The 23,048-nt window shown below is 44.6% G+C and overlaps 2 protein-coding genes across 6 annotated transcripts; one reads left to right on the top strand and one right to left on the bottom strand.

Moving 5' to 3' along the window:
* Window positions 1–4,979: 4,979 nt before the first annotated feature.
* LOC120904177 (arrestin homolog) lies at window positions 4,980–9,081 on the bottom strand. The gene is made up of 4 exons (XM_040313994.1): window positions 8,642–9,081; window positions 7,480–8,031; window positions 7,056–7,389; window positions 4,980–6,971 (listed from the first exon to the last, which is right to left on the bottom strand). The coding sequence occupies exons 1-4, from the start codon at window positions 8,804–8,806 to the stop codon at window positions 6,826–6,828; spliced, it is 1,197 nt and encodes a 398-aa protein (XP_040169928.1). The 5' UTR covers window positions 8,807–9,081; the 3' UTR covers window positions 4,980–6,825.
* A 3,106-nt stretch (window positions 9,082–12,187) lies between these two features.
* Window positions 12,188–21,407, top strand: LOC120904183 (peroxisomal targeting signal 2 receptor). Of its 5 annotated transcripts, none has more exons than XM_040314035.1 (5): window positions 12,188–12,429; window positions 19,448–19,656; window positions 19,852–20,244; window positions 20,320–20,522; window positions 20,588–21,407. In XM_040314035.1, exons 2-5 carry the CDS (start codon window positions 19,456–19,458, stop codon window positions 20,754–20,756), a joined length of 966 nt encoding a protein of 321 aa, XP_040169969.1. In that variant the 5' UTR covers window positions 12,188–12,429; window positions 19,448–19,455; the 3' UTR covers window positions 20,757–21,407. The 5 variants fall into 5 exon arrangements, with proteins under 5 accessions (XP_040169969.1, XP_040169962.1, XP_040169955.1 ...); XM_040314028.1 differs by lacking the exon at window positions 12,188–12,429 and adding an exon at window positions 12,461–12,654; XM_040314021.1 differs by lacking the exon at window positions 12,188–12,429 and adding an exon at window positions 16,486–16,616.
* The last annotated feature ends 1,641 nt before the right edge of the window (window positions 21,408–23,048 follow it).

The following is a 23,048-nucleotide window of genomic DNA, read 5'->3' as shown; positions in this document are numbered from 1 at the left end:
AATAATAATACGAATGAAACATGTTTGTTTTGCTTTGATTGTTCCGTTCCGGGTTGGAATACGCTACTGGTGCTACTAATAATATTGCATTACACTGTGAAACGGTATCCTACTGTCTAAAAGTTACTGTGTTGCTTAAGCTACGACAAACACCGAAAGTTTAGCGTACTTCTACGCACAATTTGCTGCATTGTATCGATAAGGGATCCCTCTTTTGCTACCATTATGCCACCATCAAAACACTGAATGATTTTACAGCGACACAGCGAACGACACGACACGACAACGATACGGAACGGATAAACGGCACCATTTATGGCACCTTAACGCGCACGTAGTATATGTTCCAATCCTTCCCACCACACTTACACTTACACACTGTGCCACTCGGAGCACGTGTGGCAACGAGCATCGGAAAGCATCCTTCCCGGACGGTCAGCAGCGCGCGACTAAAGGATGACCGATCGAACGGGCATCCCGAGCCGACCGTTCCGAGCCGGTGGTCCATTCGGGTGGTGGTGGTCCAGCTTCAGCTGACCGATACGCTGCAGCAGCAGCTGCTGCTCGGGGACTGCCGGTGGACGGCTGTTGCTTTCGAGCAGCCAGGTCCGACTGCACGCATGTTGTTGTGTTTGCGTTTACGCGCAAATTAGGAGGGAAAAAATAGAAAGGGTTGACCACACAGGGAAAACCGGATTAGAGGAGGGCACCACTGGGTAGCAATTTGGTTCTAGCACTTACTCGGCACTGCCCGTTTCTAGCGATACAACTTTCAGTTTAACCGTTTTCCAGTGTGGACAGCCCATCCTGCTTGTGGATGTAAAAGGAGAATAAAAAACACGCGGACACCAAGTGCGCCGAAAAACGGTTATTTTTCAGTTTTTTTTTGTATTCACATTTGCTGATGTATTTAAAAAACTGTTTACAGTTAAATAATTGTTGACGGTTGTTTTTCCTATTTACCTGCAAACACAACACCCAGATAGGGTGTTCTCGTGCCAAACGCTAGGTCCTAACACACCAACACCAAGCAACTAGGCAGAAAAATGCGCCCAAACTCGCACACGTCCGCTAACGGTTGAAATCTTTGCATAAATAAAACCTGCCAAAAGCGGGCCCATCGTTCGTGGCCGGCCAGCGATGCTGGAAAATCCCGTTTGGCCCGTCTTAGAAAACCAACGCACACAGCCACACACAGAGCGTGGTCGGCGCTCTGTATACCGAAAGAGTACATGAAGTTTTCGCGCGTTCGTGCGTTTAAAAACGGGCGGCAAGAAGTCTCCCCCCCTTCTTGGGCGCAAAAAAGGCGAACCCTTTTGCATGCCCTTCCGGCCGTAGGCGTTTGCGCGGGTGCGCGATAGAGACGGTGCGCTTGTGCTTGGATGGCAAGGCAGTCGCAAAAATTGGGCCCGAAAAATTGAGCCCAAGACGTTTTGCTGCGCTGTGTGGAGGGCGCTTGGCAGTGGTGGAGGTGGTGCGCACATGACAAAAATGGGGAGTTTTCTTATATCCTTTTCGGAACGGGTATGGTTGGGGTTATGTACGCCCCCCAAAAAAAGGGGAAAAGGCGCGTGTAAAAGAAAGAAAGAAAAAGGATTTACGCGAATTCGTTGTTAAGTAAATGCTGTACTCTAATTATTAAAGCTTTTAAAAATATTAAATTAGTGATTAAAATTTAAATTAACAATTAAAAATAAAATATTCTTATACGCCAATTCTTCCTTGACACACGAAAAAAAATCCTTGTAACGGACTTCTTTCCACTCTTTGCTCAAGAAATATCATCCCCAAAACGCACTCATTTCCTTCATTTTCTTCCCGCGCCTTTACATACTCAACACGCACACGCTCGCACGCAAAAGACGCATAAGGATCTTCTTGGATGGAGCTTCTGCGTGCGCGTGTGTGTGTCCTTTTTTTCCTCAACGTCTTTCGCGCAACAAAATAAAATGCGCCGCGATTGGATGTACCCGCACCCAATACGCACACGCAAACGCGCGTCGCGATAGTACAACCGTATCTACGCAAAGGTCCCCTTTTCTCAAGAAAGGAGGAAAAACTCGCGCTCGCTATTACAACGCAGCCTGTGTGTGTGATGTGTGTACGAAAGAGAAGGAAAACAACATTAAATTATATGTGTTTGCCATATAAACACACACACACACACACACACACACACACACACACACACACACACATACATACAGTAGAAAAAACGAACCATCCTTTCTTCCATCCAAGGAAGCCTTTCTTTTCTTTCGCGCAAAAGAAGTTCGCGCAGCCACCGGAGGAAAGGCAGAAGAGAGAGAAAAAAAAACACGCGCGCACACCTCGCGAAGCGCGTTTGGAAAAACTTCGGAAATCTTCGAAGAAAAATCACCCCTTCCCCCTAAACGCGCGCAGCCTCGCTGCCCCAGTACACAGGACCGCGGCCAAAGGAAAAGAGGCGGAGCTAAAGCACTTTTAGCACAAGCGCAAGCGATGGAAGGACCTTTTCTTGGAAGACGAAGACACCCGCCCGAAGACGTTCGCCGAGCGTTTCTTCGTGCTTCGTGTTTTAGTACAAACTGCTTCGAGCTCGAGTTGCTTTCAAACAAAGGGTAAAGGATGGTAAAGGGTAGAGTTTGGTGCATTTTTTTTAATACCGGGGCAGAGAGCGCTGTAAAGGGGACCTCCTTTTTACTCCTCAGCTTCTTTTAGAGGAGCGGCGTGTTCTTATACTACCACGAAGCCACCTCGTCTCGCCGCCCGTCCCATCTAGGAAGGACGCAGTACATAAGCCTCAAACATCTAACGGAGCGAATGTGGGACTTTTAAAATTTAAAAGGATTTTCCCGCGAACCCGTTTCTGGGTTTGTCTTTCTCACTTGCTCCCTCACTGCCTTCCCCTCCCAACCTCTAATCGGAAGCCGCACAGCGAATGCGTGAGTGCGTCCATGTTTTTGGGATGGTAGTTTTAAAAGGACCTCTTGCCAGTCCGTACATGCGTGTCTGCGTGCCAGCCAAGTGAAAGTCAGCGTTTGTGTTGAGGGAAGCAAAACAAAAAAAACACACGCACTTTAAATCACCCCATGCTTGCATAACGGCAGTCAGTCGGTGAACCAAACCGGTAGCCCCGTTCGCCGATGGAATGTGCGGGACCAGTCTGGTACGAGATTTACTCAAGTCAGCACAACAACCTTCATCAGCGGAAGACGGTTTGCGTTGCTGCTGTCGTCGTCGTCTGCAACACGTGGTTGATTCGATTGATGACTTCCGGGAGCTTCACTAACCCCACAAACACACACACACACACGCAAACTCAGGCTCAGACTGGACCGTTGGGCCCTGCAGCTTAACGGACACTGAGTATCCTTTTCCCGCCCCGCCGTAAGAAAGCACGTGAGTGGTTGCGTCTGTGCATGTGTGCCTGTGCAGAGTGTCCTGGCATTTGGTTATCTGGCTGTGTTAGTGGAACGCTTTTAAAAGTGTGTGAAGTGAAAGTGGTCACTGCAGCGTTTCGGTCAGATCAATCCAACCCCGTCCGGCTGCCGAGGTCGAGGTCGAGGTCGGTGCCCTCCTCGAGCAAGCAACGACCGTTGCAAGTTTAAAGAGCTACACCGTTGACCATCGGTACAGTTGGGTGTGTGTGCAGAAGAGGGTGAAGGTAAGTAAAGTTCTTAAACTGCTTGAAGTGAATTTTAAATGTGCCATCGATTCGTTCGCAATGTACTGTCATGTGTTAATGGGTGCGTTTTTTTTAATACATTCAGTGTCCTCTTTTAGATACTATAATTTTACTCCTTTTCTTGAAGGTGGCGTAATAACAGGAGTTTTTCTTTTAGTGTTGTTACAATTACATTTTTTTTTCTTTTTAAATGTTAAAATCATCTCATGCGTTTGCGCTTTTCGTTTACATTTTACTGTTGATTTTAGAAATTTTACACATTTGAGGAAATAACTTAGAGTAAGCTCAAGAAGAAAACTATACTTTTACGATAGCTTTTATCTATTATTTCCATTTCTATCTTGTTTTGACAATTGTTTCTATGTTCTTTGAATATCTGAAATTATGTTTATTTGGTTGGCAAATGATGTTCTCTATTATTCTTGTTGTTTTCGTATTCGTAGTTGTTTTTGTTGGTGCAGTTTTTGTTATTTTTACTTTTTGTGCAATATTGTGGCAATTCCTGTTGGAATGTTTTTTATTTTGTGCAATATGCAACTATTGATTTCTATTTTTGCTTCTTACTGTTTTTTATCATTTTTTTGTTAGGTTTTATTCTACTTTTTTGTGTTTTTATACATTGCCTTTTCATTTGGCTGTATTTGTTCATGTTTTTTCATACACTGATGGCTTACTTTTGACAATAATTAATGCTTTTATGTACAGTTTGGGCTTTTTTAATGTAATAGCTTTGTAAACTTGTACTGTTGACACATTGTTTTAAAATACAAAACAAAATTTAGAGTTATTTTGCATTATTCTCTTCTGATTTGGTTTCTGGCCTTTTGCAAACAGGAAAAAAATAAACCTGAAAATGTGTTTTTAGCACAATATCTGGTGAAATATGATTCCTGCTTCTAAGAATTTTCCTTTATTATGATAGTCAAATAACAATGTAAACTGTTTCAAAATTTCAAATTTCAAATCCCGATAGTACACACATCAACTCGTTGCGTTAAATGCATTATCACATCCTTGAATATCACACTCGTTGCAGTATATTGGTCTCTAGAAACAGAAAACGGTCCATCCAAATCCTTCCCCTATCTTCCAGCAAAAAGGGAATACATTCTAATTTAGCAAATACCGGTGCATTCGTATACATATCTTTACAAAGAGTTAGGGTAAGGGTTGTTTTTTTTCTTCCATCAACCAGTTATTTCTTTCCCCCTCTACTACCTGCGAACCGTTGACCGAAAGCGTCCCGACCAAAGGCAAAAAAGAAACCTGAAAAAACAGTACAAATTGGAACAAATAAAAATAAATTCTATAGTTGCTGGTTTGTTTGTAAGTTAGGTTTTTTTTTGGTTGCTCAGCATTTTTTCTCCAATTACAATAATAACATAGCCAAATTAGATTTATACAAAATAAACACAACTACTAACAGTCCACTGTACATCGCAAAACTAAAAACTGTCTTTATGTGTTGCGTGACCCTTGGGTTTGTTTATGTACCAATAGGTTGCATTGGTTTGAAGTTGTGGGTTTTTTGTTTCTCTTTTCCAATTAATTTGATTTAATTTTATTGATTATAAAGTTTCCTTTCAGCTCTGTTCCTATTGCATTTGCAGGTAATAATATAGCATGGTTTCTTTAGATAAGAAAACCCCCCATTTTGCATGAACAAGCTTATGTCAACCAATCGAACACAATCTGAAACAATAATTGACTCGCAGTAAGGAGCGCTGAACGAGTTGGGGTGAATGAATCGGCAGTGAAAACGGTACCGGGAAAAGGACATCTTCATGTCCATTTCTCCGCACCGTTTTCCTTAGCTCTTCACTTCCCAACCGCATTCATTGCATTCATTGCTCGTGTGGTGGTTTTGTTTTTATCTTCTTGCCTGTTTTTTCCCCTCTGCGCTTGTTGCTTCTAGCTTCCATATGCCTAAATTGTCTGCTCGTTTCCCTTAAATTGCCTGCTCCAATTGCTGTCTCACCACGAAAAACAAAACAGAAACATAAAACGTCTTACACTCTAAGGCTGCTGTCGCCAGCGGTTCGGATGTGGCCGGTTTTCACCATACCCAAACCGGGGAAAAGCGTCCACGTACGAACCGGAGCTGCACTAGATTATCGTCGATTTCGTTCACTTCTGGTGTTTGCTTGGGTTTTTGGGCTTGGTTCTTGTGTATGGTTATGATATTTTTTTGTTCGTTTTTAACATTTTTCGATTTAAGTTGCTCTTCGATTGATCGATTAATTGCTGCACGTTACTCATGTGCGTGTTCTTCGAGGGAGGGGTGTAACCATCGCCCCCAGTTGGGGATTCTGCATTCCCAAAGGGAGTTGCTGGTTCGTTGCCCTACCTCTTGACTGCGCAGTCGTTGATGTTCTGGTTTTTTTTTTCTCGGGAACTTCTCGGCACAGTTTCTCCGGCAGGGAATTAATCGATGAATCAAATTTGTTGTCTATTTGGTGTTGACGATTTCATAATCGTTAGTTTGCTTATTGTGATTTTAGGAAGGGGGTTTTGGCTTCGTTAGTCGTTTGTTTGTTTTTTGGCGGAGGCTACCATTAACACTCCTCATTTTCATGTCGTTTTTCTCTCGTTACTTCATATATCGTTATAGTTTTTGGGGGAGCACTTATAGGGTAGGTTGTTCCTTCACTAGATAGGTTTTTTTCTCTACTGCTTCTTCTTCTTGCTGTTTCCTTATCGCGCGCTCGTTCGTTGCTTAGCGGCGCCGTGTTGTTTTTGCGTTTAATAATTTAAATAGCATCATCAGTGTTATCACATTGGACATTGTTACGTGTGGTTACGGCTGGGAAAGGCTGATGAGCGTCTCTCAGGTGACCACCACTCTAGCCGCTAGCCTAGACGTAGTGTCCCCCCGAGGGACACTCGTTCGTCCCCTCTCAGCCATCACACGCACGCTCGTACCGCTCCTGGGAGCATTAAAAGGGCATGAAAGAAAGCATACTTGGCGCGGAAAAGCATTGGGAGGATTTTTGGGGCGTGTGTGTTTTCTTCATGTTTGCGTTTGCTGCCTGCTCGGGTGCTCGGTGGAGGAAATGGAACAGAAGACATGGCATTTGCTGTCTTCTCTCCGGATTAAAGCCGTTCGCCCTTGGGGTGAAGGATGGTTGAAGGTGAATGCCGCATCAGGCGGGACAGGCTTACTCCGGCTCGTTCATCCGCAGGCGGGCAAAGTCTTCGAACACGATGTTGTCGTCATCGTCGGCGTAGTGCGAGTTCTCGTAACGGTGGCGCTCTATCGACTTCATCTTCTTCAGGGCGTTCACGCGCTCTCGCTCGACGGATCCTGATAATGAAAAAATAGGAAGAAATTATGCATCAGCACCAGATATTCGCTGAAGTACGAAGTTCGCTCCTTCACGACACTTACCAGGTGCTGGGTTCATCAGCTTGAACGGTACGTCCGTTTGGAGTTCGCCGCCGAGCGTGCCACAGTTGAGCTTGACGCGCAGCGAGTACGAGATGACAATACCCATCGCATCCGACGGACACTTGCCCTCGCTGATCAGCGTGGACGAGGCCAGGTTGACGTCATCCTCCTTCAGGTGGCCGTCGAGCGCAATGCCCCGGCGGTCCTTGTTGCTGGAGGCGAGCGGGACCAGGAAGAACGATTTCGTGAAGCTCGCCCCGGGCGTGATCGGGCAACCCTCGCGCGTCTCCAGCGAGGCGATGTGCTTGCTGAACTGTGCATTCACCATCGTGACCTAGAATGCAGGAGGGAATAATTGGGAGTTAAATTAACCCGATCATCACATCTAGGTGCCCCCTCCCAGGAATGCTCCATCACAACTAACCTCACAGTGCTGCACCACGAAGCACTTGATGCTCTTGACAGTCTTGCGCGAGTTGTTCGTCACGACGATGTTGGCCGCAATCTTCTCACCGTGGTAGTAGATCTCCCGATCGAGCGTTACCTCCAGGTTGATCTTGCCCTGCGAGAAGGTGAAGCCCTTGCTGACGAGCGACGAAGGAAGACGACGGCCGCGGGACACCGGCGCGTACTGGAGCTTCTTGATCGTCAGCGTGACGGCGCTGCGCTTGTGGCCCTTGTCGCTCTCGTCCTCGCCGACGTGCGCCTTGATCGCGTACTCGACGCCGAGCGGTTTGCCCGTGTCGTCCTCACCGGCCTGCAGCGTCACCGAGCTCGGCGCCATGCTCGGGAAGTGGAAGGTGAACGGGAACGCGTTCGCGCCCAGCTTCTTCACCAGCCGCTCCTGCATCGGCGTCATCTCCATGTTGGCGTTCTCCATCGGGTAGATCTGTTCCTTGGTCAGCACCATCTCCTTGGAGAACTTCACACCCATCACCTCATCCTCTTCCCGGCCATAGCGGTAGGTGGTGATGAGCTGCGGAGGGAGAAAGAGAAATGGAATATTGAAGTGGGTTGAAGAACAGTAACATGCTGAGAGCTTGCATATATGTTAGTAAAAGATTAGAATTCAGCTATTCTGAGACGTCAAAGTTCTTCGAAAGAGTTATCCAATGAGCTAGAGTTCATCAAAAACCTTTAATACCCTTGATATTAGCATTCATTTCAACTACATTATGACATCAGTTGTGTGTCTTTCTAGTATGTCACCTCACTAATTGGATTGAATTGATCCTAATGGGATGATATTCATCATATGCTGTAACATTGTGGTTAAGTAATAGCACTATTATAGGTCCTGTGTATTAGCCGTCTGCACTATTATCTTCATAATATCCTCGAATCTTTCAAATGTCTCATGAATTCAGAACATGAAAACATGAGTATTGGCTAATTAACGAGGCTTGATTGTAAGTTATCGATACTCTACTTCTGCTCCAGGCATTTGAGAGTTCATTCCAAACTGCACACATATTCACTCATCTAGTAAGTAGACACTCGAGAGAATCATATCTGTTCACTTAACAAGTTCTTAAAGACTTCCTGAACTGAAGTCATCGAGGATCAAGATCTTCTAGTCAACCAACCTGGCCGAAGACCTTGCGGCCTCGCAGGTACTCCTCGTCCAGCACGATAACGCCATCGATCGGATCACAGTAGTCGGTGTGGTCGATGAAGTCACGCTTGCCGAGATAGACGGTCAGTTTGCCATTCGGGGCCGATTTTTTGAACACTTTCACTGCGACAACCATCACTGCGCGTTAGTTTGTGTCTTCGCAAACACAGAGCAAACAATCAGATAATAACTTTCGAAATGTATCACGAGTATTCTCACACACGGTTGCTCACTCCCTGCTCAATTCACTCGCTTCGAGATTGGTCGAACAAAATTGCGTGTCTATTCTCCGGGGTCGTTCTACGGAGCGCTGTATTCTTGCGTTTTTTCAATTGCTTGAACTACAAAGTTCTCAGCTAGTTTCGGGTATTGTATGGTTTGAAAGAACAACCAGAAGTGCGATCGAACGGTCGGCTGGTGGACAGTTTTATACCTTTTCACCACCCGTGCGGCGGACCGTACACTGAAAACACCGAAAAGGTTTCCCGGACCATCCCCGTGCGGGCTTTTGCAGCGGGAAAATCGATCGACGCTTGCCCGATTGCCATTAACTGAATTAGGCTCGAGCTACCGCCACCGTCGAGCTGCCAGATGGTTGCGCCTGCATTACGGGGGAGGGACAAATAGTGTCAGCTAATTCATGCCCATCCTTACGTCCCTTTCTCCGCCGTTTTCCGTTCGCGTACGATGGTGCGATACGCAACAGCCTGGACGTACGCAGGGGTACACGCGCAGAACGGTATACGAAATTACGATGCAACGGTCAACGGGCGTCGACAGCGAACGTTAATCTTATTTCCCCGCGAAAACGCAAAAGGTCGTGACGTCACGCGTACGCTGTGGGGTGCGTGTTTAGGTCACGTTTGGCTAAGCACCGTGTGTCGCAGGAAAGAGCGAACCAACACGGGCGTCATAAAGGATTAAGACGGGAAGGTGAATTTGCGAATCATAAAGATCGTATGATCTTGCACGGGCAAGCTACGGATCAGCAGCTCCTTTATGCAAGCTGTGGAAGATTTTGCACCTTCAGCTGACTAATGCTTTGCATAACGCAGGGGTTTTCAGCACCCAGTTGAGCAACAGTTTTGGACATTTGGAGAGTAGAAAAACGCTTGCTTTTTTGTAAGGCTTCATTCCCCGCCGAGGGACAGCGGCTCACGTTGAGTCGTCAGTGGGAATGAGTGTTTGTTATTTTGTTTCGTTTGTGTGTGCATATAGTTTACGCTTCTATTAGCCCGATCCGTAATAAAGGACCCTTGCACTAAAGTGCTACAAAATAAGTTCATCCTTCGGCATGCCAGGGCAGCTCGAATGTCAAGGTTGGTGCTGGGCATGTTTTGCTTAGTGTTCCACTTAGTTCTACTACTACTATTACTACTACCACCACCATTACTATAGGTGTAGGATAAATTAGGTACAGTGTGCGATGAAACCTTGATATCATTTTCATCGAGTGCATGTAATTCCGATTAAATAACATGACCAGACGAGACTTTGATTACGACGCAACGAGGCTGTACAGGTAGAAGTTGTACATTTTGTAACAGACGATCCTCCAGATTAGGCTCTTAGCTATCGGGCAGTAAGGATTAAGCGTATCGGACTACGAATTATGTAAAGCGATGCTATTTCTGTGGCGAGTGAAAAGGGTAACGTTGTTTGATGCGTAAAATGTTACATGATACTGAGGACATTCTTGCGAATCGTGGACGTTCATTGTGGGTACGGTTAAGAAACAACAGGTTAACTTTGAGCAGTCGTTCAATAAGACGTAGATGATGATGGTTAAGTTACCTTCGTTAACGTCTATTTCAATGGTCATATTTTCTATTGAATAGAATTGAATATTCTAATATAGAGTTGAACTGATAACTTGTAGTTGCTTGTATTTGCCTATAAGCTAATCAATAAGATCCTTCGAGTAAGAACCACTCAAAATATAGTACGCCGCGTGAATTATTTCCTATTGTAAACGCTTAGGTAATCATTATACAAATAATTTGTTGATAAATTTGAGACAGATTAAATACGAAACCAGCCTATTCCTGCAAAATCAGGAAACATACCGCTGTATTAAGTGATATATCATGAATGGTGACAATTATCGCTCATTGAGTCCTAACTATTGGAGTATCACGAAACAGTCAAACAAACTTTATTGAAGAGCAAACACAAAATCTGCGTAATTTAGTGCTTCAAGGGCAATAGACTGATACTAGATTTGAACACATAACGAGCGTGTTGTTTGGAACGATATGATGACTATACTACGTTCCGGGATTTATAATTGAATTGATGAATCAATTAGTACTTGCAATTACTTGATTTTTTTACTAGCTAGTTATTGGAACAATTATCGAAAAAAAAGGTATGATCAAAAGGCTATATTGGTTGCCTTTGGACACTCAACACAATATGATGATGGAATGGATGGATGATGGAAATCGTTGATGCTGAAATCAATCGAAGCATTGAACAATTGAAATTGTTTGCACAATCATAGTTAAGGTAACAACCTTACGATCTTTACCTCAGAATATTGCCTTCAAAACCAATTATAAAAGTATAACAAAAAAAAAACTTGTGTCTTTCAACACAACTCACCAGTTAATCAGCCAGATTCTAATAAACTCCCATCCCATACCAAAGAAATCTTGCAAACGAATTCCTCCACGAGAGGGCAGCATTCCAAACGTTTCCATCGAAGAATTGATAGGGAAACTCTCCTCAGTAAAAACTGGCGCTCTTAAACAACGGCCCGCAAATGTATGTAAAAGAAATAATCTTTTCATCTAGCGATTGTTGGTTGCCATTTGCGTCCTTGCGTCGTCCGTTTTTTGCACCAACCCCTTGCTGTGAAACCTTTGCAGGACCCTCCCCGGTCAGTCAGGCCACCGCTGCATCCGGGTAATGATGATGAATCCGTGCAATCGTGGAAAGAAAATCGATAACACGCCGTTGGGTCGGAATTGCATACGCACCCCCACCTTGAAATGGTCGGAATGGAGCGGAAGCCTTCATCTTGTGATGCCTGTGATGATGCCTTTTTCCACCAAACCGGCGATGCCGAGCATGATGCAAGGACAATCGAGCGTTGTGGTGAGTATAGCATTGTCCAGGGATTATGCTGTATTGTCACAGCTTTAATGGGAAGACACGTTGCATGTTGCATTTCTTGCGGTTTTGCTCCCTTTCTTTTTGCATGCATTCTTCGTCTCTTTCTGTCTTCTACGCACTTCCGGGTGGAGACGCCTTGCAGTCGGTACAGTTTGGCAACGTTGCCTCCCCCTATTCCTTGGAAGACGAATTCCACGCGGAAGGATGGGGAAATAAATTCACCACCCATCCACCCACGCGGGGCAGGGGTTGCATATATTGCTGACCTCTCCACCTGGGTGGGTGGTTTCGGAGGGAGATCTCTTACATCAACCCTCCCAATTCGCCTCCCCTAGTTGGTTAGGGTGGAATGGCTCGATGGCCTTGCGTGAATGTCTCCACGCACCAGCCGGACCAGTGGACGTCTGGAAGGCGTTCGTGGTGGTTGGCCTTTTCGATAGCCTCGAGCTCGCAGGTGCTTTTGGTGCTGTTTCTTCCCCTGTGTGTGGTTGTGTTACTCCGTGTGTGTGTGTGCGTGTTGGTGTACAGTGAATATCCTTGCTACAGAGTGCGGTTGCTAAGTGTGCTTGATTGGTGCAGCGTCTTCGCACGACTTCTGCAGCGTGTTTAATCGAACCAAATCCACTAGCGCTAGAGCTGTTTGTATGATCAATTCCATAATATAATTTTCTCAACAAACAAACAAACAAACAATCTTGACCAAAATCAAAACCGTAAAAGGAAATCAATCTGTTTCACTTAGTTTGCAATACAAAAAAGGGTAGCTCGTTGTTTTCTAGTTGCAGGCCTGGTTTGAAGTCTAAAGAGTATATAGAGTTAAAAAGCAAAGGCCTCAGTATAGCAATACCAATGCAAACACTAACCATGGTAAGCACAACGTATCGGACTAGTTTCGCAAATGCTTTCTTTGTAAACTTTGTTAACTGAACCTATATTTGTCATCGCAATTGTTGCGCCTTGCAACTGAATTTCTCGGTGACTTTCCAATTACTCCATAAGAATAAGAAACACTTTAGCAATAAAACATTCACACACTGAAACAGCAGCACGACACGCAAGCTTGTGCGTATGGAATATAGTTCTTCGTTTCGTCCTCCCATTTTCTATCCGTACGTCATCTTACCGTGATGCCAAATGAGGCGTTGTTTGATTTACTTTTTTTTTAAATTATTTTCGTTCTTCCCTCGAGACCTAGTTTGCCTTCACTAAACACAGTTATTGCATACACACACACATTGAGCTACAATTACCCTTTTGCATCAGCGTCTGTCTACCAACCGAACGGCGTTCTGCACTTTCCTTCGTTTGTGTTGATCCTTTTTCTGGAGGGAGGGAACAATTTTTCACCAAAAATAATGCAAAATTTGCTCTTCGCTTCTTTCGACTTCTTCTTCATATACACACACATATAAACTTCACTAACTGCGAGACACTTTAACTTCTGCCGACCTTTCCCAAGTGTGGGACGCTTGTACGAGTCGCACCGTCGACCCCGGCCTAGCTGCTGGATGCCATATTTAAATCACAAGCCCCATTTGCTTTTACGCATTTGATGCTGCGGCGGTGCATCTTGCAAGGCAGATGCAAGGGTTATCTATTTTCTTTTTTTTTTGGTACAATTTTTGCACTGTTTAGATGCGTCCCGCTTTGGGCATGCGGCGTGCACACAGCGTCTGGCCGCGGATGGGTTGGCAGGAGTCCGCACCGTAGCGTCACGACACACTGGCTGACGCCGTGCGGGAAAATGCGGGAAAAATTATGCTACACAAATGGTGTGGCGTTGCTGTGGGCCGGAGAAGGGTGGGCCGGTGCTGTTCTGTAGGGGGAAACAGGGAGCAGTGATGCTGCGATGAGCGAATTTTGCTCCGAGGAATTGCTGAAGAGTACGGTTTCGTTCGTCCTACTTCTGCTTGCTAATATGCTGCTCTTTCTATCTCTGTCTCTCTCTTTCTCTGAGATTTGTGTTTCCTGAGAGCACTTTCCGAGTGCAAATCAGGGTAGCCATCTCGGGTTGCTGCGATGCTGCGCAGTTTGTGCGTAGCACGTGGTTTTAAGAAGGGTACCGTTTTCCCGCGTACATGGTGCGTAAATGGAAGGCAAGAGAATTGCAAAACGTTAATCATAATATTAACATGTTTTTAATCGTCAGTGTTTTATATGATTTTGAGTTCTGTCATTTTGTCGTTGTGTCTATTTTTCTATGAATATTCGCTATTTTGCGCATAGTTTTTATGATTTTCGTTTCAATTTTGCTATGTTTAATACTTCCTCCAAGTTCTACTTCTATCAGTTTCAATGTATTTTACTGTTAAAGGCACTGCAATGGTCCTTCTATAAAATTGTCATATTTACATTTGTTGTTTCGATTTTTACTTTTTTCATACTCGATTCCTGTTGATACTACATTCTTTTCATTTCATTTTGTCATGTTCGCTTTTAAGTTTTATCTTTTACTCAATTTTACTCAGTGTGTTGTTATTATTTAATTATTACGAAAATTGTTGCAATTTTCTGATTTTTTTTTAAATTTTCACTATGGACAACATTTGTCTACTTGTTTTCTCAATTCTGCGATCTGCTTTGGACATTTAAGAAAGAAAATTTGTACTTTGTTCATTGTACCTTTGTTATAATCATTATTTATGATTGTTTAGCTTTGCGTCGATCCAGGTTAACAACGTTTAGAATGGATTGTTAAGGGGGTTTTACAATTGATCTACAGTCAACTCTCTCTTATTTGAGAGCCGATGGGACTATCGAATAAGAGGGGTTTTCCAATTATAGAGGTTGAAAGAGAATGAAAGGTCCGTACAAACAAGCATGAGACAGAACATTTAATAAGCAGCCTTAACTCAATAACCATCGTAACACCATACACAAATAAGAGTGATAGAGATTTCAGAGGTTTTCCTAATTAGAGGGACAAAAATGTACTGGAAATCAAGGGACTGTGCAAAATGTTCAAATAAGAGAGGGTTCACTGTAATTGTTTTTTTTTTAAATTCAAATATTCATATATATGACTCTGTTTACTTAATATTTTATACATATTTTATATATTCTGTTTTAAATTATTAGGGGTTGAGATGGTATTCTCAAGCTGAGTTGCTAATTATCTCCATATTTACCATTTTCCCTTTTCCTTTGCCCAACATTTATGGTATTGTTAGCTTGACCCACATATCTCCCGTCTAGAATATAAGGACCAAACTTTGCTAACGCACGGTCGCCCGTTGTTGATTCTTTTCGCTGAGCAACACTGCTTAAAGAATGGTAATATTACCTAAAAATAGTAACACGGAAGCAAGCGGCTCAGCGCTAGTGTTTCTTACACTACAAATACAACGCAGCGCAAAGCAAAAGAAAGTAGGGCAAAATAAATGCAACTTAAAGTTATGGCCATTGCTGTGCACACGCCTTTGGCACGCCAACTCTGTGAAAAAAGAAAATTAAAGATCGCAAATGCAGAACACATTAACACTGCATCTGAATGCATTTTTCCTCGATGTGGGTGTGTGTGAATGTAAAAAAAAGAAGCACCGAAATGAAAATAAACAATCTTATAGTTTATCGGCTGAATCTGGTTGGAAACTATTTACCGCGGCTATAAACAACCGATCTAATTTGCTTTTCCAAACCGTATTTGTGCAGGCCTCGAGATGGTGTGAATCATTAGCGGAGGATGGAAGAGGGTGTAGCTACAATATTGTAATAAAAGATGCATTTATAGATCGCAAAAATTGTGTCCCTCACATGATTGCCAAGGAATTATGCAAGAAAGTTGTTTTTTACAATCGTCCCGCAACAGTGCGTAAAACCGTTCGTTTTTATGCGCGTATGCGGCCGACCTGACCTAGGGCATAGTTGGCGCGCTTGGAAGATAAATTTCTTTTACCATGTTTATTTCACCGTTCACCCCGTTCCCCGCGTGTGGTTGGTTTATTTTGTTACGGTCCTGGCTTCTGCTGCTGCTGCGATTTGTGTTTTCGCGCCCCGTATGCATGTGCGAAAACGGTTTCATCGTCTTGCTGCGCTTCGGAAGCGACGCGCACGTGGACCATACGCGACGGGCATGGAACGGGCGCAGACCGTGAAGACACGTTCCATACGCATCGCAAAGCCGGTGTGTATGATTTTTGTAAGCCATAGACACACAGCCACACATCGCAGGCGGGGATCGTTTTGTACTATTTTGAACTGTTCTGTGGTTGTGGATCGTTACTTCTTTCTTGCTACGGGGTGGTGGGATGTGTGTGTGTGTGTTTTTTTTTTGCTCCCGTTTGTAGTATATTCTTTGCCCCATCCCGGTCTGTGCTGCATTTTGCCTATTTTCTATTCATAAACACACACACCGCAGGCTGGGACAGGGGAGTAGGACGTTCTTGCCGTACCATACCAGCTAGTAGTTTTCCTTTCTGTGCGAGGAGTACAAGCAGCACTAACAGGAGAAGAAGAAGAAAAAAAAACTCCTCCAAAACCAAAACCGCCATGAAGATGCACCCGCCTGGGTGCAGCGGGTCTGGCAGCTAAATGCAGCCGACTTACCCCGCACCGGGTGTTGCATCGAGAAAGGGGGGACCCAAAGGGGGTGGTAAAAAATAATGAAAAAAAAAACAAAACGATCTAAAACAACCGGACACACATGGGTGGAAAATCGGTTGCGTTTTGTGGTGCGCCCAGCACGCCAGACACGCGCGCGATTTAGTTTTTCTAGTCGCGTGAAGCCGTTGTGTGGTGCGCATTTTTCGGCCGGCGTTAGTTAGTGTTAGCCTTTTTGGGGGATTTGTGGCGTGTGTGCAGTGTATATTGCCGGTTAGATTTTTATTCTGGTGAGTGATTGTGTGTTGGATGCAGTTTGAGTAAACACATTTTATTTTGTGGTTATGGATTTTGGTATTGCGCAAGAAATAATAATTTAAATAATATTAAGGAATGATTTAGTGTTAAGCCTCCAGTTGGTTTTGCAGTTTTATAGTGAAAACGTGAAAAGCGATGCAGTGTTATGTGGTCAATTTTTATTATTTTTTTATTACTTTTTTTATTGCTGTTGGATGTAATGTTCGTTGGTGCCCTCAAAATACTTTTACACTTTATCTATGGCATTTATGTATTCAAAAACTCAAATTCAAATCATGCTCTTTAAATTAGCCCTAACAAACGGGTATACATTTTTTTTTGTAGTATCGGTGTTACTATTCCATAAAAAATGAAGGTTCATTGCATGATTCTAAGATGATATTGAATAAAATGATTAAATTCAAGTGAGTAGGACCGGTAAGCCGGTTTAAGCAATCGTTTAAAGTTAAGTGTAAGTGTATTGGAATCTAATTTACATTGCATCTGCATAGAACTGAATCTAACGGGATGAATGAGGCGAATAATTCAAGGCCAGTAGGCTTCTTGAATATCTAAAAATGGAAGTGATATAGGGGATGTAAGGCAAATCAATTTTATGATGCTATTAATCTATGCATCTATGCACAAGATAGATTGTTCAACACCTTGTTTTACCATGTAGAATGATCTTCAAAAAGTTTTTTTAATGTCAACTTTGAAAAATCGATCATTAAAATTGCGTTTAGAAATTTGACAAAAAGAGAAAATTCCTACGAAATTGGATGTCATGAAATTAGAACGCAAATGAAAAGCGATACGACAAAAAGGCGATAATTAGAGCTTATATTTGCATTTGGCTTGAATATGTGATTATTATGATAATAAGCCGGTCTCGTAGTACAGTCGTCAACTTGTACGACTTAACAACATGCCCGTCATGGGTTCAATCCCCAAATAGACCGCGCCGCCATATGTAGGACTGACTATCCTGCTATGGGGGGAAATCTATTAGTCACTGAAAGCCAAGCCCACAAGTGGGTACAGGCAGGCCTTGACCGACATCGGTTGTTGAGCCAAAGAAGAAGAAGAAGATGATAATAATACTACAATATAATTTTTTAAATACATGTTTAGTCATATTAATATTCCAAACACATCATTGTGGCATAAATCGTGAAAGAAAACATGTAAGAAAAATGTAAAATCTGCGTTCATATACGCACTACCTTTGCCTTCTTCGGCCAGCGTTCGCCAAACTGATCGTGATTGATTGAAGGCCACTTGAGAGGCACTTTCTTCGTCCTTTCCCTTTGCGAGAATTAGTTTCTTTCTACATTCTCTTTCACTCAATTGAACGTGCAAAGAGAGCGAGAGAGAGAGAGAGGGCAAGAGAAAGAAACAGCAAATGTGGAGGAAAACCTCTGCCGTAGGAGTTTTCCCTGCGAGAGAGCTATCATCTTCCGCCAGATGCGATCATCTCGATTCATCTCAGCAGCCTGTGTCCTTTCCCTTTGGAAAATAGAGAAAGAGAGAGATGGAGAGTGAGAGAGAAAGCGAAAGAGAAAGCGAGAGAGAGGGATAGAAAAGGACGCAGTAGTTCACTAAAACAAAACGCGCTCCCTTTCGCGCCCAGTTCACTAAAGCACGCGAAAGGCGCGAAAAGTACGCACGTGGTTTTTTTTTTTGCTTCAAACGGCTTTTTTTCTCGCGCTCATTTCTAATACCATTACACCCTGTACACGGGAAGGAAGCAACGACCGCACCACTACGACCCAAATGCCGATGATGCTGTGCGATGAAGGGTTGTAAATGTTTTGACTAGACCGCCAAGCGAGTCTGTGTACGTTTCTAGGCCCATTTCCGCGCGGTGTGCGTTTACGCGCACAAAAATCGCAACCCACCACTACACGCGCCCGCGATAGTAAAGCGCCGCGACAACGACGACGACAGGCACGCACACACTCACGCGAATGATTAGTTCCGCGCACACGGCCACCGTGGCTGTGTGGTGCGTACGTCTCACGGCGAATAATAATGCGCGCCTGCTTCGTCGACCACATCCCCTCCGGCCTGCTGCGTTGAATTGTGCTTTGCTCCATCACTCGACCGCCGCGAGCATCATCTTCGACCTTCTTCAGTCCCCCACACATCTTTAGCGTGCTCCACCCCCCTCATCTCCATTCCACAAAGCGACGACGACGACGAGTGTGTGTTCGGGCACACGGCATGGTCGTAGTTCTTCCTGCTGCTGCTGCTGTCCCCGGGTTTTTCGGTGGTTGTTTAATAAATAATGCAATCTTTTTCTACCGCGGCTGTTGCTGCCTTCTGCGGTTGCTGGCGGACATTACCCGTCGATAGTTCCGCGGTGACGGATCGTAGTAAACCGCGCGTTTTCGGGGCGCAGTTTCTTGAAGGGAGCAGCCGCCTTGTTTTTGTTTTGGTGGTGGTGGTGGTGGTCAGCTGCGTGTATCGTGTACATTGTGTCCGGTAGCGCTATCTCGTGACAGTGTTAAAGAGCGGGTGGCGGGGGTTGTGGTAGGGGTGCGTTATCAGGTGGAGAGGGTGGGTGCACTCCAAACTCCATAATCCATCAACGCGTCGGAGTCGGTCGGTCGGGTCGGGTGCGGGATGTGTGGTGTAAATAACAGTTGTTTAAGATAGTGTCCCTTCCTCCCTGGGCGCGTCACGGTGCTCTCGGTGCAAGTAAGGCTCCAATTAAAAACCCTCAAGCTTGCGGAGTGCGAGATTTTGGAGCTATTATTTTCGTTTTTTTCTAATTTAATCTAATATTTTGGCAATTTTCCTTTCCCGGGTTCATTCGCAGGAACGACGATGTCGACGTTTTTCACCACCAACCGGCACGGCTACAGTGTGCGGTTTTCCCCGTTCAACCCGGACCAGTTCGTGGTCGCGTCGAGCCAGTTCTACGGGCTGGCCGGCGGTGGCACGCTGTACTTTCTCGAGCTCACGCCGGACGGTTGCGGTATCGTGGAGAAGCGGACCCACCACTGGACGGACGGGCTGTTCGATGTGGTACGTACGGCCAATCTTATCGTTGGCTGCTTTGGTGGGGCTAATATAGCCATGACAAACAGGGCAATCGTTTGTGGCCCGCCACAAGATAAGGCGACCGAGGGTGTGCTCTAAACACACGCGCTCTAAGCTCGGTTACAGCTGTAATGGAAATTATTCAAAAATGACACTAAAACACGTACTGTTTTCCTTCAGACCTGGTCCGAATCGAACCCGGAAATTATCGTGTCCGGGTCCGGCGACGGTAGCGTGCAGCTGTGGAACACCAACCTGGCCAGCAACAACGGTCCGCCGTCGATGGTGTACCGGGAGCACAAGAAGGAAATCTACAGCGTCGACTGGAGCAAGGTGCCGTACGAGCAGCTGTTCATTAGCGCCAGCTGGGACAGCACGGTCAAGATCTGGGACCCGATCCGGAACAACTCGCTCAGCACGTACATCGGCCACACGCAGCTGGTGTACAGTGCGGTGTTTGCGGCCCACATCCCGAACACGTTCGCGAGCGTCAGCGGCGACGGGTTCCTCAAGATCTGGGACATCCTCTGTTACGATCTGCCGATCGCGAGCATCAAAGCGCACGATGGCGAGGTAAGGAAGCAATTGAGCGGTTATGATTTTGGTACCACATCATCCCTAAACTGTCTTTTATTTGTGTTTTTACAGGTCTTGACAGTGGACTGGTGCAAGCACGACTCGAACATCCTGGCAACTGGCGCGTCGGACGGTTTGATACGCATTTGGGACCTGAGAAACTTTGGCGTTCCGATCACGGAACTGAAGGGCAACGAGTTTGCCGTAAGAAAAGTACAATTTTCCCCGCACAACTTCTCCGTGCTGGCGAGCGTCGGGTACGATTTTACCACCAGGTATGTTTCATTAAACTTTCCTCAATTTCCCAGTATGTTTGAATAAAATGTTTCTTCTTTTCTAGAATATGGGACTTTAAGAAGAGCAATGAAGCGATCGAAACGATTAAGCACCATTCGGAGTTTACGTACGGGCTGGACTGGAACAGGCGGCGCCGGAACCAGCTGGCCGACTGTGGCTGGGACTCGCTGGTGCACGTCTTCAAGCCGGATTGCCTTTCGGACAAGATATAAGGCCCTCGCTTTCTTTGCTTCCTTCCAACGGTTCCTTCTTGTTCTTGCGCGATCAGGCTCTGTCTGCTTCAGCTGAATATGGGGCGTTTAGCTAGTAAGGGTATTGGACTTGCCCTTGAGTGATGATGTATGTGTACTCACCTTCCAGAAGCACCACTATCACACACACACACATCCCTTCTACACAAAATCCTAAGGTCCTAAGGTAGTAAAGGAGTGCCAAATTGCTTTTCGGCCAGGTGGAAGATGCCAAAATTGTGATTTAGATGATAAGTAGACCAAAAAAACAAAACAAAAACCAATCCCAGAATAGTAGTCCCGCTGTGGTGGTAGTTCAAATCCTTCAATACTGTGCTGGTGGGTGGAAATGTGGCCACATTTAAATTTAACTATTTGTACAGAAAGGCACAGTAGAGCGAGCGAGGAAAGCGCAGGATTAGGTGTAAAATTTATGTTTCGATGTACAGTTGTAATCAAAATCCGGTGATGGTGATGGTTGAGCTAAAATATGATACTTACGCGTGGTGGCCGTTCTGGCAATGCAGCGAGTATAGCGCGCGACGGAGTGCACAGCTTGATGGTAGTTTATATTAAACTTAAACTGTTTATATTATTATTTATTATTCTTCGTTTTGAAGAACGTTACGTTGAGATTAATGTGTTTTTTTAAATCTTTTTTCGTGAAAAAAACGATTATTATAACGAAAGCTTGGTTCACGGGGTCCCGGGATGGTAGTGTATTTTGGTTTCGCGATGCAAACATTGTTTTAGGCTAATGGGTTATTGGAAGTTCGGGATATATGAAACAAAATGTATTACAAAAAAACAAGATAGATAAAATTGTGAACAAACAAAACAAACAAGCAGGAAATATATGCATATGTGTCAGAGAAATGTGAGTTTGTTTTTGAAAATGAAAGTATAAGTGAATTTAATGCAAAAAGTGTATCCAACGGCTTATTTAAAATCGTCATCCACGCTATCACAAAATATCAGGTTGTGATGGGTAAGTACGCAGCCATATCGGTTTTGTTCTCAAAATTTCTCTGAAAATTGCACCCAATATTCGTTTTGGGAATTTTATACGACTCAAAAAAATATTAATATTACTTGATATAGCTGAAAACGGTATAAAACAATCCAAATAAAAAGTAAAAAATCTAAATAACTGAAGTACGCAGCTCAAAGTGAGCCCTGGAGCGACCACTGTGACCCATTTTTCTGACTGCCCCGCAGTGCAAGTGACAGCGATTTGCGAGGGCGCGCGAGGGCTCGCACGCCATACAAGTTCACTGCTCCAGAGCCCTCGCATTAAAGAGCTTGCGAGCCTTGGAAGTGTCATATGAGCGAGACAGCTGTATGTCAAGTGTATGGCTATCTCTTTCGGGCAAGAAAAAAGCTCCGAAATGCAACGGTGTTGGTGGACAAAATTTAAATGGCCAAAAATTTTGACCACACACACTCTCTCTCCCGGTGCCTTCCCCTGTCCTCCTTCCTTCAGGCCCCTTCCTCTTATTTCCACGCGCCGCTCGCTTGTGTGCGATAGCTCATCAGCTGGTACTGGTATATGGTGGGGTTGTAGTTGTATCTTCAATTGGCGATTGGTACATATATATGTAGTGTATTTGGTTTTACCTGTGACCTTGACGATGCGAAAGCTGGTCAATTCTGGTGTTGAAGCAATATCTGTGCTACGCTGGTGGTTGCCGTTCCGTGCCGTTTCTGATATGGCCATTTGATCGCCATGTCGATCACCGGTTATGAAGCCAATTTCAAACGAGCGGAAGTGAAGGAATAATTCCGTACCGGAAATTTGATTTTTTATCATGTGTGATACTCCAATGTTGATCTCGACCCGATGTAAGCTGGTTTTATCGGCCGTATGAGATAATGTATTCATGTGTTAAAAAATGTAGCAATTATTTTCTTTTCTGATGTTCACAAAAATTGACCCACAATTCAATACGATTTGACTATTTTAATTGATTCCTCATACCAGTGGCAGATCTAACGATAGGCGGACTAGGCGGTCGCCTTGGGCCCCGCCGATTCAGGGGCCTCGTAGATCGCTAGTTTATAGTATGCCGTATGGACAGAGTACTAGCGACTAGCCCCCGGAAGGATGGAAGTTGGGGCCCCGAGGCTGGCGAAGCTTCTATTAACTGCTTCTTTCCATTTTCCCTTCTCTTCTTCTTCTATTTGTCGTATACCTGGTCATGCCAGCCAATGCAAGCTTTAGCGTCTTTTTAGTATCACACACCCGGCTGGCCAGTCCTTACTACGAGGGGACGG

This window comes from Anopheles arabiensis, chromosome 2 (assembly GCF_016920715.1).
Source record: "Anopheles arabiensis isolate DONGOLA chromosome 2, AaraD3, whole genome shotgun sequence".
Taxonomy (NCBI): domain Eukaryota; kingdom Metazoa; phylum Arthropoda; class Insecta; order Diptera; family Culicidae; genus Anopheles; species Anopheles arabiensis.
Note: the sequence above shows the minus strand (reverse complement) of the source record. Positions and strands in the feature narration are given on the sequence as shown.